At 42.1% G+C, this 15,816-nt stretch overlaps 1 protein-coding gene across 9 annotated transcripts in view; it reads right to left on the bottom strand.

Annotated features, from left to right (window-relative positions):
• Positions 1–15,816, bottom strand: part of Sox5 (SRY-box transcription factor 5) — a 385,023-nt gene that overhangs the window by 36,530 nt on the left and 332,677 nt on the right. For 8 of the 9 annotated variants that reach the window (XM_038318752.1, XM_038318747.1, XM_038318750.1 and 5 more), the window contains one exon: positions 7,995–8,172. The exons of the other annotated variant lie outside the window; for it this stretch is intronic. In XM_038318752.1, the coding sequence (XP_038174680.1) occupies positions 7,995–8,172 (178 nt within the window). The remainder of the gene's footprint in view (positions 1–7,994; positions 8,173–15,816) is intronic. 9 annotated transcript variants of the gene reach the window in all.

Genomic DNA, 15,816 nt, shown 5'->3' with positions numbered 1-15,816 from the left:
AGGATCTACGTATGTATAGTAAGTAGTTTAACAAACTCCAGGGGGAAAAGTTGGAAGGCTACAGACAGCATGACTTCTAGTTACTATTTTGAATGAGATAACTAATGCAAAACAAAGTTGAGTCTAAAACTTTAACTCCCATTTGTTTGAATTTTTTCACATGCCTTGGTGTTTTACCTGTACTGCTAAAAATACTATGAAAATTTCCCCCCTCCCTTCTGTCTCTGTCTGTCACCCTCTCTCTCCCCGCTTCTCTGCCTGTCTTTCTGTCTTTGTCTCTGTCTCTGTCTCTCTCTGTCTGGTGTGTAAGTGTGTGTGTTTCTTTGTGTATGTGTACATGAATATGCCTAGGTGAACATGCATGTGAAAGCCAGAACTCAACTTCAGGGATCATCTACCTTAAAGTTTGAGACCTGGTCTTCCAGTGTAGCACGGTGCAAGGCTAAGCTGGTTAAGTGGGCTCCAGGGACTGAATACGCTCTTCATGCCTACAAGTCAGGAACTAATTCCCCAACCCACCATCTCTATTCTTATCCCGTATCCATATACACGTACATATAGAAAAACAAATACAAGCAACTATTGTCAGCTGCATACCCTAGTTAGTGCTCAGGTATCTTCCCACTAGGCTCCTCTACCTGCGTGCCCTATGAGGCCCAAAAGGCAGTCTGTGTATCCCAGAACTCATTATCCCCTCCTGCCCCAGGCTGTCCTTCCTGTATCCCACAAACTTTCCAGTTGCCTACCCTGTCACTTGGATGCTATCTAAGATTAGATTCTTTCCCTTACTTGGATAACAGACAGTCAAGTCTCATTGTTGGCCACTCATTCCTCAGCTCTTACATTTGCTTCCCCCACCCCATGGTCCTTGTTTTTGCTGAAGTCACCCCGTCTTTCAGTTAGGCTAATCCTGTCTTTACTGTTTTGTTATCTTCGTAGTTCTGTTCCCAGTCTGCCTTTACTCTGCTTCCAGACGAACTATTTGGATGTAAAAGCCTCTGTTTAAAAACCCATCTCATGGTATCCTTGTGCTTAAAGCAGCATTCCATGACCTGATGATCTGTCACGGCTTGTAACTGTAGGTCATACTGAAGTAACTGTCTTCCCAGCCTTGGCTATGGGTCTGTGCCTTGAGACTCTCCCAGTGATAATGCCAGCCTTCAGCCGTGCCTGGACACACGATAACATTCCAAAGCCTTTAATGTCTCCCCCAAATCATCATTCTGCGGTAAGTGACAAGAGCTTTAACGGGGCCTAAAAGCTTCTTCGGTTGTCAGATATTTGACTGTTCCATGCTCCCTGTGTCTGTCTCTCGGTAGTTCCTACAGGAGTTTCAAAGGGAGGTCACCCAGTCCCAAGACTTTCCTGGTTCCTGTCTCATAAGTCCCTCATTTGCTGAGTTCTCTCCCTCTCTGCTGTGTATGGGAATTTATTCAGGCATTATTCTGTCTGTGAGGACCTCTCTGACATAGACCAGACATGCTCCGGGCAAGTCATGTGCAGCCTTCTTATCTACTCCTTTGATGCCTCGTGAATGCGTTCCTTGTCACCCAGGTCTGTGCTTTCCTGACATGTCATCTTGGCTTGTCAGTTCATGACTGACTCAGGGCATTTCAGAATATTCTCCTCTACTTTTCTCTCTCCTCTCTCTCTCTCTCTCTCTGTCTCTCTCTCTCTCTCTCTCTGTCTCTCTCTCTCTCTGTCTCTGTCTCTCTCTCTGAGTCTCTCTGTGTGTCTGTGTGTGCGCATGCATGCACATGTGTGTATGTGTGTGTGTGCACATGTGTGCCTGGTCATGTGCACGTACATGAGCACATGTCCTCAGAGGACGGAAGAGGGCGTTGGCTTCCCTGGAGCTGCACTTACAGGCTTGCGTGTGTCCTCTGACGTGGGTGCTAGGAACAGGAATCTGGTCCTCTGCAAGAGCAGCAAATGCTCTTAACCACTGTGCCATCCCTCCACCCCCAAGTGCATGTATTTTTAGTGTGACTTTTTGTTCCGTTTTGAAGGAATGTGCACATATTTCTGTGACTGCCTGCCTTTACGTGATTCCAAGTTCACTTCAATGGGAAGCTTCACTGCATGGCACAGAACTGTCAAAAGTTCACGGAGCTAGCGGGTGATACCAAGACAAGGCAAATTCTTTCTTACTATATATAGTAAGTAAGTAAACATTTTGATTTACTCAGATGAAGTTTGTTTAGTGTGTGTGTATATGTATATGTGACTGTCTATACACACATACATGTTTGACTCTCACGGCACATGGGTGGGATATGAAGTTAACCTATGGTAGTCATTTCTCCCCTTTCACCATGTGGGTCCCAGGCCTTCAGCTCAGGTCTCTGGGCTCATAGGGAAATCCTTGTTACCCACTGAACCATCTCAATGATCCTTCAAAACATTCTAGTTCTGAAGCTGGAGTTTCTCATGATTTTTCAACAAAGTTTTCCGTCCTTGTGTGCAGTTATTGAATACCAGCACCCGAACCAACAGCACGCATTTCTGCATCTGAGGCAGTCAGAATTAAATCATACACATGACAACAGTGTGTAAACTATGACGTGCCGTGCAGATGTGAATTATTTCCACATGTGGCAGAGTGACACTGTTCACTCCCTGGTGAAGCAGCGGCTTTCTGCGAATTACAATATTCCCACTTAGTGGCTGATCTCAGTGAGCGGTTTGTCTCAGCGAATGCTTTGTGTCGTGTTTTTCCTCATTAAAAATGTAAAGTCGTATCCAGGCATAGCGTGTCATGGCTGTAATCCCAGGACATAGGAGGGAGGCTGGAAGGTGGTGGTCCAAGGTCTGAGGCCAGCCTGGGCTATGTTGATAATGCAATCAATGCTCTTGAACATAATTCCTTTTACATTGATTAGGTCAGTCTGTGCCTATCAAGGACAACCTAAGTGGTTTGAGTTTTCATGGCCTGTGAGGGTTTTTAAGGTGAGAGTATCGTGTTCTAACATGAAACCAAGTTATCCGAGCTCATAAGCCCCGGTACATGCTGCTTCTGCTGCTTCCCACGGTTTGAAAATTTGTTTTGTAAATATGTTTTAGGTATCTTCTTTTCTTCTTTTTCTCTTTCTTTTTCTTTCTTATTTCCTCTTCTTTTTCTCTTTCCCTTCCTTTGTTTTCTTTCTTTTTTCCCTTTCTTTCTCTTTCTTTCTTTCTTTCTTTCTTTCTTTCTTTCTTTCTTTCTTTCTTTCTTTCTTTCGTGTGTGTGTGTGTGTGTGTGTGTAGAGGTCAGATGACAATTTGTGTAAGTCAGGTCTCTCATTCCATCATGTACATCCTAGAATTTGAACTCAGGTGTCAGGCTTAGCAATCAGCACCCTTACGTGCTCAGCCATGCATTGGCCCACACAGAAGGTATTTAACATTCACTTTTATGGGCGAGAGGAAAGATAAGCCAGTAAGACAACTTATCTAGCCAGAGAGGTAACATGCAGCCAGAAAGAATTTCCAGTCAGGGACCTCAGCTGCTGCCCTATGGAGGTAAGGACAGACAAACTGCTGGGCTCCCTAAGGAGGTAAGTACAGACAAATTAATTGCTAGGTTACTGTGGTGGTTTGAAACAAGATGCCCCCCCTCCCCCAGGGACTGGCACTTTTAGGAGGTGTGGCCTTGTTGGAGGAAGTGTGTCGCTGTGGAGGTGGACTTTGGGGTCTCATATATGCTCAAGCCACACCCAGTGAGACAGACCACTTCCTGTTGCCTGTGAGTAGAGATGTAGGTCTCTTAGCTCCTCTAGCACCATTTCTGCCTGTACGCAGCCGTGCTTCTCTCCGTGGTGATAACCTCTGAACTGTGAGCAAGCCCCTCCCCCCCGTGACGTGTTTTCCTTGTACGATGGCTGTGCTCACAGTGTCTCCTCACAGCAACGGAAGCCCTGACTAAGACAGTTACCACACATATATTTTATTAAAATAAAATAAGGGGGCCTCGGAGTGATCCCCAGTCATGAAGCACAGGCTCTGCATCTGGGAGATCCAGGATTGGCTTCCTGTCACTAAAACACAAATGACATTAGAGCCATATGACTGTTTATGTCCCCAAGGAATTTACTCTGGATGCCTGCGCAGGCAGCTACCTCCCTCAGTTCCCTACAATGTAGGAATACTGGACCACATAGCTTGCGTGTCTGCTCTAGCTAAGGGCCTACATTTTTAGAACAGACACAATGAGGAAATGGATAAAATAATACTTGGAAGAATGTTTATGTAGATAAACGTAGTCAAACATGGGCAGAAAGGGCCTGTGCAGACACATTGACGTCTGCCCAGAGTCTCAAATGATCCAGTGTTCTCTTGGGCTGTTTGTGCTGAAGCGCTGTTTTCTGTGAACACGTGTCTGCCAATCAAGAGCGTTCTTATAGAACATACTCATTAGAGCATAGTGGCCACCAGCCTCAAAAAGTCACTTTCTGTATGTGTAGCTAATAGATATGGAGCAAAAAGCTGAGTGTCATTAAGGATAACTCAAAGTTATCTTTTGGTACCCAGTTTTCTATGGTTTATTAATGGCCTACCACATTAATTTTTCTTTCAGGGTGACCTTTACAACACCATTAATCCTCCCGGCTTTTATCCAACTACATTATTTCTCATTATAGTTTCAGCTTTCAACATCTACATTTGTTGAAAAGAGAAAAGTAAATTGTAGTGGCCTCAAACCCTTGGAAAATATGAGGGCTGTAGATACAGAGAGAGGCCTCTACAGGGTGGGAGAAGAAGATGTTTTCTTACAGTAACAGAGAAATCCATAGGATAAGTATCTTTAAATACACCCTCGCCTTTATAAAATACTTGGTTAGACTTAATCTTTGGGGATGCTGAAGTAAAACTATCTACACACATGCATATATGGTTATATATGTTTATCTATAAATTTATATATATATGTATGTGTATAATAATTCTATTAGAAAGCAGAGTTTGAGTCATATTTTAAAGTCAGCCAGATGTCAACACTGTGTTATTTATGAACTCCATTTTTTAAAGGAAGAGAACCCTTTTGCCAAGTCAAATATTTTCTTACATGCTCCGCACACAGAAGTAAACCTAGTCTTCTGTCCTCTAGGACTGAGCAGACGGGCCACAGTGGTGAGGTGTGCGTGCAGGTTCCAGCCTTCAGTTTCCACTGTTCTCGTCGGAATGGCCCTGCCCCACGCTGAATTCTTACTAACAAATCATCTGGAGTTGTGGTTTGTAAAAATTAAATTAAAAAATTTGAAAATATGTTTTTTTTTCTATGTCTAGTTTTTAATTTCTCTGAATCTGGACGAATTTTCTATTTCCTTCTGTCTCAGACCAAAGACCTAGCTTCTCCTTTTCCTCAGGCCGGTCCTTCCAGCAGTCCTCTCTGCTATAAACACTACCGCCTCACTCTGAGGGCTATGCATCTCTCTGCTTTCTCCTCCTCTTCTTCAGAGAGGAATATTTGTCTGTCTGTCTATCTGTCTGTCTGTCTGTCCATCATCTATCTATCTATCTATCTATCTATCTATCTATCTATCTATCTATCTATCTATCTATCTATCTTTCTATCTATCTATCTGCCTGCCTGCCTGTTTGCCTCCTACCTACCTACCTACCTAGCCATCTCCATTTTAAACCCTGTTTCTACTCAGCTCAGCCAGTTACTTCTCAACCCCACATTTACAAGGCAAGTCCACCTTGCCAACTGAATGGTACCCTTCACTGGACTGTCCCCTTCTCCAAACTGCTGCAGTGGGGAATCTGGTGGAATCACTCCCCTTGGTTTTCAGAGTCTACCTATCTGTGAACACCAGCTAAAGCCCAAGGTCTTTCTGCTTTGTGTTCCTCAGTTCCTCTGTAGAATGAGCCACCACCAAATAACCTCCATGTGAAACTGTTTCCCTGCCATGTAAGTTCTTTTATGAGCTCAAAGTTGACTGGAAGAAATGAAAACTACCCCAAACATCTTGCATAAATAGGATTTCTTTTCTGTGTGAGATTTTTCATGCTTTTACCAGGAGCTTTAATTACTAACTGATGGTTTTCCCACAATGTTTACATATATAGGCTTTTTTTCTCCAGTGTGACTTCCTTGTGCTTCTGATAGTTACTGCACTGACTGAAAACTATTCCATACTACTTATATACATGGCATTTATTCTTTATTACTTTTGAACAGTCTTTTCTAGAAGTTTTCTACCTAGAAAAATGTGTGGTAGAATTAAAATACACTCAAATAATTTTTGAAGTTTTTCCCGTCAGAAGTTGGAGACTAATTCCCTTTTTGTAGGGTGGGGTTTCAGTAAAAGAGATTTGGTATGGATTTGGTGAACAGGCCACAAGCACCCCGGCTTTCTGATCTCCCTGGGAAGTTATCCTGCCATGTTGTTATAAGCAGCTACGGGGAGGGTTTCCATGATTAAGAATGGAGGTTTCCAGCTACCAGCGAGGCAAATGAGTTGTCTGCCTCCAGTGTGGACCAAAGGGGTCTGATGCTCTGGCCAGCATCTTCGCTTACAATCGTTTGAAATATCCTAAGGCAGCAATAATTAGCTGAGTTTCCCCTTATAAGCTGAGCAAGTATACAGTGAAGGGCAGGCTTGGGGTTGGTTTTTCTACAACTGTTAGCTAATCCAGTTGGTATCCTCTATGGTTCTTACACACTGGTTTCTGGTGAAATGCTCTAGGCAAGTAATAATCTCTCTAGCTTTGGCATATCAAATAGTTTCACTGTTTCCTCCTGAGCACGTGTAAATAAATGCTTCCTTGCTTTTGGAAGTCAGCACATAAACATAAGTTTCAGTTTTATGTCTTCCTTCCAATTCTGCCCTGCTTTCTTCTTGTTCATGCTAATTGAAACTCCTGCTCCTCCATCTGCACTCTGTCGAGATGGCTTTGTCAGACCTCCTTTCATGGCCTCACGGAACACACGACTACCACACATGACAACAGCGCTTTCACTAGACACTGTCGTTCATTCATCAATACTTAAAGTTCCGATCACATCGCTCTGGGAAGGGAAAGTCAAAATCACAAATGAGAGTGTTCCATTGCATCCCAGCCACTATTCCCATTTTCTCTCTCGCCACTTTCTGCCATGTTATTCAGCTTTCTAGGCAAGTTCCTGCATTTCATAGACACTTATTTTCCTGAGCTTCTCTTCTTTTCTTACAGCCTAGAATGCCTATGAATACATCAGCTCTTCAAAGGTTAGTTTGAGCAGCGCTGTTTGTCACTTAGCCGATCTTGGTCCTTCCCAGGCATCTAACACTCATCTCTTTGACTACAGTTATACAGCTGTGCTCTGGAGTAGCCTTCAGCATTTATGAACTAGAGTCTAACACCTCCCAAAGTAATCGTGTTCTACACCGGGGCTAATCTGTGCTGGAGGCTTCCTAATCAGAGAGAAGGAGTGACTGTATCAAGGAATATGTGCTGAATTGAGTGTGTTTTAACTCATGCGTGAAAAATAAAAATAATAATAGTGTTGGTTAACTCATCAGAAACTGTAGTTACAGGCAAACCAAAGGTGCTGCTCTTCACAGTCCTGTTTGTGTGCACTTGGAGTTTTCAGTCAGAGTGGAAGAGAACAAATTTCATATTCTGTGGTTGACAGTTGACCCGAATAAAATGGATCCCTCTTTATACATTTTACACATCACAACAATAGGGAAAAAATATCTCAGTGAGAGAAAAGGAAAGAAACTCGGGAGCAAAATCCTGGATCCACATTTCACTACAATTAGACATTTATGCCTCTTTCAGAAAAATAAACTAAAAGGCGAAGTTTCACACATAACAATAACTAGTACTTTTAGCTTGTCAGGGGCGTAGAAATTTGAGCAGAAATTCCATATGCATGTTTAAACAGATCTGATGGTAGTAACTCAAATTACATCTCCCTCATTTGCTCACGCCGTACACAGCCTACGTGTGACACGCCATCTTAGATGATTTCATTCAGTTGCCATAAATGGACAGTCAACAAGAACAAGAGAAAGAGAACTTACCTATTGTGCTAACTCTCGCTGAAGGACTAGCTAACGCTGCTGGGGCAGAGGCTTTGAGGGGGCCCGCCCCACTGTTTATTCTCAGAGCTGGCATGTGGGGAGAGGTGGGTGATGTGGGTGATTTGCCATCAGAGGTCTTGGGTTTAGCTGATAGGTTCAGTGGCTGGGCCACTTCATCCTGCAAGGATCATTAGAACATGAGCTGTGACGAGGAAAGGCTAAGCAGAGACATCGAGACAAACCACCCCACAGCCTGCCGTTTCCCATCCGGGATCTCAACATTTACCCTCACCATTGCAGTGTTTGGTTTGCTGCTGACATAACGGCACGTTACGGAGCCCTGGTGTGCAGCAGCAAGTGCACGTACTCGCTACTGCCCACAGAAAGCTCTCGCGTGATGTAGCCTGGGCGAACTGCTCTTAGGAAGCTATTCTCTGGCAACATGCCCTTTCATTGAGACACATTTATACACAGTTCATAGAAGATTATGCTGCTGGTCAGCTTTTTCTGTTTTGTTTTTGTTTTTAGATCTCTGGTGTAGATGCAGCACCTGAACCATCTCTGTGTGTGTGGCTTTGAATAGAACTGCTCTCTCAATTGGAAAAAAAAACTAATAATACAGTTTTCTAAGAAAATAATTATTCCCCCATGTTTCACAGAAATAATTTTAAATTTTTATCTACAAATGAAAATAAACGTGATTAACATTATAATTCTCTATTACTTAAACACCCAAACAAACATCACCACATTCATAACATAAAATCCAGAAGAATGCTCAAAATATCCCTTGACATGAACATCTGTATGAGACCAGTTTGGTACAGTTAGTGACATTAATTATTTTATGCTTGAAGAGTGTAGCTCAATTTTATACCCTTCTCTACTAGCTCCGATAGCATTTCTGGATACAGTTCTGCTGTTTCTATTGCATTATGAGAATCAGAAAAGGCAACAATGGATTGCTTGCTCATCATTACAAATTATTTTATTCCTTTGTTCTAAAATTAGAATATTCTAACAGTTGTTTATATCAGATTCAGGACTGCTGAAATTTTACTATAGAATAAATGTTTAATTCCTTTTAAATATTATTTCATGAGCTAAGAGTATATGTGAAATATATAAGCAGAAACTTTATTTGAAATGAAAATACCTTTAATCAAAAAGGGTAAATAGAGAGCAGGTAGGCATATGCTAATCTCAAAAATTTAACTATTCACTATATGCATACATAATTATACATGCAAATATACATGTATGCTTATATATGAGCAAATTCTGGAAGCATTTCTCACTACAATTAGCCATTTATACCTCTTAAAAAATAAACTAAAGGCAAAAGCTTCACATATAGCTATAACTGGAACTTTTAGATTTTCAGGGACAGTAGAATTTGACCATGTATATTACATATACATACATACACACATACATACATATATATGCACACATATATGTATATACAAGCTACTAAAACTAATCGCTTTATAGGGAAAATCACAATAACACAAGACAAGAAAGCGTGTTGTGCAAGCTTGTATGTTGAAGGGGTCTTATGATAAAGTTATAGATTCTGCGCATTTAAGAAACCAGAGGACAAACTAGATAAAAGGATTCTTATAACCACTTTCTTTAGATCTGATTTGCACTGCAAAGAAAAGCACATTTTGTTGTAATTTTTGTTTAAACCAATGAGGTAATTCAAAATGGCCATCTGGTGCCATCAGAGAAATATAGTAAGTTAATGGCTATTATATGAATTTCTATTCATTAATAAACTCTTGGTAAGTAGCAATAAAAGATAGTTCCCTCACTGATAGTGTGTATGACTTGGATAAAATTATTTTTACACCTCAAAAGGTACAAAGGTCTTCTACTTAATGTGGAACTCTCGATTGAGCTGTTCAGTCAGAAGCTCAGTTGGCAGAAACCCTGAAGTCATGTGTGTGTCCGTTCCACGATGAGCGGTTCTGAAGGGCAGTCCACAGGCCAGCACTGCCTGTGGAGCCTGAGAACTGGCCGCAGGGCCAACTGTTACAGATACTTGGATGTGGGGTCCAACAACATGTGCTTGAATGAGTATTTTCCAGTAATTCTATTGTACTCGAAAGGTTGGCAGCTATTGATTTATAAAAGAGGCAGTTTAAAAAACGTTATATTAGGTTTCAAAAAACTTCCTCAATGGAAGGGTAGGCAATTTAAAATGTGTAGTATGACTACATTCTTTGAAGTTTGGTTGGGAAATGATGGAGGAGAGTTATCTGTCTATGTTTCTTTCATTGGTTAATTAATAAAGAAAACTGCCTTGGCCCTTTAAGAGACAGAAAATTAGGTAGGTGGAGTAGACAGAACAGAATTGTGGGAACAAGGAAGTAGAGTTGGGGAGATGCTTCAGGCAGTCTCCATAGTGAGTCTCCATGCTGCTCCTCTCCGAGATGGACGCAGGTTAAGATCTCTCCTGGTAAGCCACACCTCGTGGTGCTATATAAATTACTAAATATGGGTTAAAGCAAGATATGAGAATTAGCCAATAAGAGGCTGAAACTATGGGCCAGGCAGTGTTTTAAAAGAATACAGTTTCCGTGTAATTATTTCGGGTGTAAAGCTAGCCGGCGGCCGGGTGGCGGGACACAGCCCCGCCGCTTCACTCTTCAGGGATATATACTAATAAAATTAGAAACAGTTGTGTGCATAAAAACCCAGCGCTACAAAGATTGGCCTGGTGCAGGGGGCAGAGTGAGGAGTTCTGGGATAAGAATCTGTACCTTCTCCATCAGTTAGGCCTAGGATCCTGACAGCCTGGTAGATTATTAAGGCTACTTACTGTGTAGCTGTAAATGTCCCACATGCTCCTCTCCCTACCCCATGGTGCACTTGCGTCTGCCCTCTGTGTGAAAGCCGGGGCTTCAGTGGCATCCCGAGGAGAGGACCAACAACCCTTGTAGAATGTTCTTGGGAAAGCTTTGGGAAGTTAAAGGCAGTGACTGCCCCTGACGGTATAGGTGTAGTAAGCTGATGGGAGGATAAGGCAGGTGCATCCCCACATCCGGAGTGGGAGATTGGGAGCACACAGACAGGAGAGGGTGGGTGTGGACCTGGAGGAGGGATGGCAGGACTGAGGAACTGGAGGGCACGGGGGACCATGACACGGTGAAATGCCACATGTCTGAGCTTTACAGGTGCATGCTGATGGGCGGCTCGGTTGCTTATGGAGGCTGAAGATGCACTGGATCTCTCGGTGTGTCCTTCAAGGCAGGGCACATGTCTGAAAGGCAGAAAGTGCAGGGCCCCAAGGACATGTGACGGGTTGACAGTTCCAATTTGATAGAAATGTCATTCAAATTTGCCCTTTAGACTCTCCTCCACCGTGTGACAGACTATTGGTATATTTAATGGGAACTCACATGTATGATCCTGGATGCTGGGAACTGCGTAATAATTTTCTTTCGTTATATTATATCTCACAATTTGGTCCATTTTAATAATTTACTGCTGCTGAGATCACAAAGCAAGGCCCGTTACTCGTGAATAACAGGAAACTTGCAGAACACTCCAATTTTTCTATTCATTATTGTTTATTTGACTAAATGAAAATTCTGCAACACTTAACTGGAAGATGGGCTTGACCTCTTTGTTTGTTGTGTGCATTCTCAGAGTTATGGGTTTGGCCATAATCATGGAAGGCACAACATTATCTATCTTGTGTTTCACTTGTAGTATCTTATTTAGAAAAAAAAACAATTAATTGAACTGCTTAGCATGGTCAACCTCTATTCTTATGATATAAACCAATAATTCACATATAAAAGACTCTAGGTAAATTCCAAGGTCAGGGAAACGTTTCTCCCCAGTCCACCATCAAGCAGGGAGGAGAGTGCTTTCCTCTGTGCCTCTCAGCCGACAGTCGGATGAGGTTGCCACAGTGAAACTTTTACAATCCTTGTGACTTTGTAATTATTTCTTTTATACATAAAGTGATAGTCCCCAGGATTTTATTTACTTTTTGAATAGTTCCAAATGATGAATGTTTTATGAACATTTAAATATAAACAGCCATGTAAGCTGAAGCAAACACATTTCAACTCCTGGAAGAGTTATTTACATTCGCAGATCTCATTATAGATACTCCAAATCGCTTGTCTGATCTTCGATACCACAATGATTTGTTTGTTTGTTTGTTGTCCTGATCCTCTTGCCTCTCCCTCTCAAGTGTTGGGATCAGAGATGTGTGCCACCATGCCCTGTCTATCACCAATGATACTATCAAGTAACGAATAATTTATTGCATGAGGCTCAGATAATTCTAGTAAAACCTAGTGAAAGCTTTGTGATGTCACGCTTTCTTAACATACACACTCACTTTTATCCTAAAGTTTAAGAGCCAAACTTCTTGTATATGCTGGAACTCTGACCTCACTTTATATTTATGTGACATAATCACACAAAAGCTCATGTAAATTCAAGAGAGTGAAGTCATACACATGCCTGATATTTCATATTCTGGCAAAAGTTATGCAGGCCAGTTGACTAAATTTAGTAACTTTTGGTGATTCTCTATTGTCTATGTTGTATCACATAAAATATTTCATAATGTTGATATGATATTTAGACTATTTGTTGAGAAATTAAGGTCTCTCTCTCTCCTAGTAACATCAATTGTCAACTTGACATATTCTAAAAGAAGTTGAGTAATTTTCTTTATACAATTGGCCCATGTGTGGCATGTCTGTGGGGGAGTCTCTCGATTGTTCATTGATACAGAAACTTAGCCCACTGTAGGTGGCACCATTCCCTAGGCGATTGGACCCGGGATATATAAAAAAGCTAGCAACGCATGAGCCTGCAAGTAAGCCAGCAAGCAGCATTTATCCATGGTCTCTTCTTTACATTTATGCTTGGGTTCCTTCCCTGATGAACTGTAACCTGGAAATGTAACCAAAAAAAAAAAAAAAAAAAAAAAAAAAACCCTTCATTCCCCTAAGTTGATTTTGATCTGAGTGTTTTAAATCACAACAACCTAAACGTCCTACCTGGTACAAGAATGATATAGAGATAAGATTCTGAATCTCCAGAGAGAAATTTTAGGAACCTACTGCCAAAGAGGACTTTTAATAAGCTACTGGATTATTTTCTTTGCCTGAGAATATGAAACAAGTAAAATCAAGCAAACATCTAACACAGCCGTGCTGCATTCAGCAGAAGCTACTTAGGCTCATATGAGAGGTACAATCTCATTTAACAGCTAGGGCCTGAGGAGCAGAGGCATGGAGGCATTGATTACTCATTATCCTAGTTAGCCAATCCTACAAGAAGGTAAAGAAATGGATTAGATGAAGCAAAGAATGCAGCCCGAATCTACAGCTGCAGATCAGCTGGCAGAACCATCATCGGGAACCCCAGGACCATTCTATGCAAATACCATAAGACAACAAAATTAAAATATATTTCAGATTATAGCTTCCGGTAAACCTATCTTTGAGAACATGCTCCTTTGCACAGTTGTATGCTGTCTTAGTTTTGTTTTCTGTTGCTGTAATAGAACAATAATGGAAACCAACATGGGAAGGAAAGGAGTTTATTTCACTTCCCGGGTCACAGTCCATCACCGAGGGAAATCGGCAGGAATTCAAAGCCGAATCCTGGAGGCAGGAACCAAAGCAGGAGCCATGGAGGAGCACTGCTTAATGGCTTGCTCTCCATGGCTTGCTCAGCCTGTTTTCTTACACACACCAAGTTGCCTGCCCAGGGGTGGCACCACCCACTCTTGGCTGGACCCTTCCGCTGCAATCAGTGTCCAAGAAAATGCCCCCCCCCCCCGCCCCTGCCAGACTTGGTGAGGGTCCCTCTTCCCGTTGATCCCAGCTTGTGTCAACTTGACAAAAATCAAACAGCACCTAGGATTTTCATGCTTTGAAAACATCAAATGACTAAGAAAAATCAAATGTGATTTTACATCACTACTTCATCCAAGAAAGAGGAAGGCTTCCTTCAGAAGCCACTTGGCCACTTCCTTTTCTCTGCTCTTCAGTCTCCTACTTCTTTCCGACAAATTTTAGAGCTACAAGACTGGGTCCCAGTTCCCTACGCTGCTTACTGGTCTTATCTTCTTCCTTGTCTTTTACCTCACAGAACTAGATCCGTACTGGGAGGAAGGAGCAACATTTCAACTGGAAAAGTAATTAGGGTTTTAGAACTCAAGTTCTTCTTTGGCCTCTCTACTTGTCAATGGCGAACGTGGATCCAGTGTGGCCATGTCATGGTGGCCTCAAATTCCCACTTCCTTAAATTTTTATCTATATTACTTATTGGAAATCAGGCCCTTGTCATTTTATATTGATTGACTGGAAATTGTTAAGATTATATAAACATAGTCATAATCTAACATCAGAGTGGAGAGATGGCTCAAAGGTTAAGAGCACTGGCTGCTCTTGTAGAGGACCTGGGTTTAATTCCTAGAATCCAAATGGCAGTTCATGACAACTTCTAACTTTCAGTTGCAGGGGACATCCTTTTTTGACTTCAGTGGACATATGAATATTCATACACATGAAAAATATTTCTTAAAAAATGGGCCACCATCAATCCATCCATAATTATTTGAGCAGTATGTCCTCCATTAATCAATGGTTATTATACATGGACACTAAAAATTCATGAATCATATCAACTCAACTACCTTATGAATCACTCAGGATGGAAACCCCTTCTCAGGAGTAAATTTTTACATTAAAACTGCATGCAGAGAAGCCGGGCGTTGGTGGCGCACGCCTTTAATCCCAGCACTCGGGAGGCAGAGGCAGGCGGATCTCTGTGAGTTCGAGGCCAGCCTGGTCTACAAGAGCTAGTTCCAGGACAGGCTCCAAAGCCACAGAGAAACCCTGTCTCAAAAAATCAAAAAAAAAAAAAAAAAACTGCGCGCAGAGTCCCAGATGTTTGGGGTAGGCTTGCTTTAACCATGGCAAGGATGCCCTTAGATGTGGCTGTAGGACACACAAACTCTGAATCCTTTACCTCAGCCCCAATGCACTCCTTTCTCATTTGGCTTCTGTTTTCTACCTTCCCATGGTCCTCCTAAAGCTGGATTCTATAATGGACAGAATTTTCCTACATAAAGAGAAGGGTGTGATAGACACAGCAAGAGTACGGGTCTGGGACGATGGCTCAGTGGGCAAAGTGCTTGCTGTAAAAGCATAAGGAACTGAGTCTTGATCCTCAGCATCCACGCTCATCCAGAGCCCCTGGGCTGGGGAGATGGAGGCAGGAGGATCTCTGGGGCTTGCGGGCTGGTTAGTCAAATTGAAACTATGAACTTCCAGGTTCACTGAAAGACTCATTCTCAAAAAATAGGATGGAAAGTGATTGATGTGGATATCCAGTGTCTAACTTCCACACTTGCATGCACACACACACACACACACACACGAAACCACAGACACACCCACAGTGTAGAGTATAATGTCAGAAAGATACTAGGTAAAATAAAGACCTTGCAGCTGCCATCTTCCTACTGTGATAAACTAGACACATCGCTTGATCGTGTTCATCTGTAGAACTATTTTGGTTGGCAGTTCTTTGGTTTGGGTTACTGTCTTCTGTAGGATGTTTGTCACTGTCCTTGGTCTCTAGCTTTGTAACACCCCTGTCTGAGTTTCAGCAATCGAATACATCTCCCTGGAGGAGGCTTTCACCCCTAATTCAGAACTAAAGCTCCATGGGAGGCCAACTGAGCTGGAATAAGGACACCCAGTGTCATTTGCAGAAAACGCCCTCAGTTTTAGGTACAATTTTTAGACCTATTTGCTTATATTTTCCTTCTCTT

Source organism: Arvicola amphibius, chromosome 2 (genome assembly GCF_903992535.2).
Source record: "Arvicola amphibius chromosome 2, mArvAmp1.2, whole genome shotgun sequence".
In the NCBI taxonomy this organism is placed as follows: Eukaryota; Metazoa; Chordata; class Mammalia; order Rodentia; family Cricetidae; genus Arvicola; species Arvicola amphibius.
Note: the sequence above shows the minus strand (reverse complement) of the source record. Positions and strands in the feature narration are given on the sequence as shown.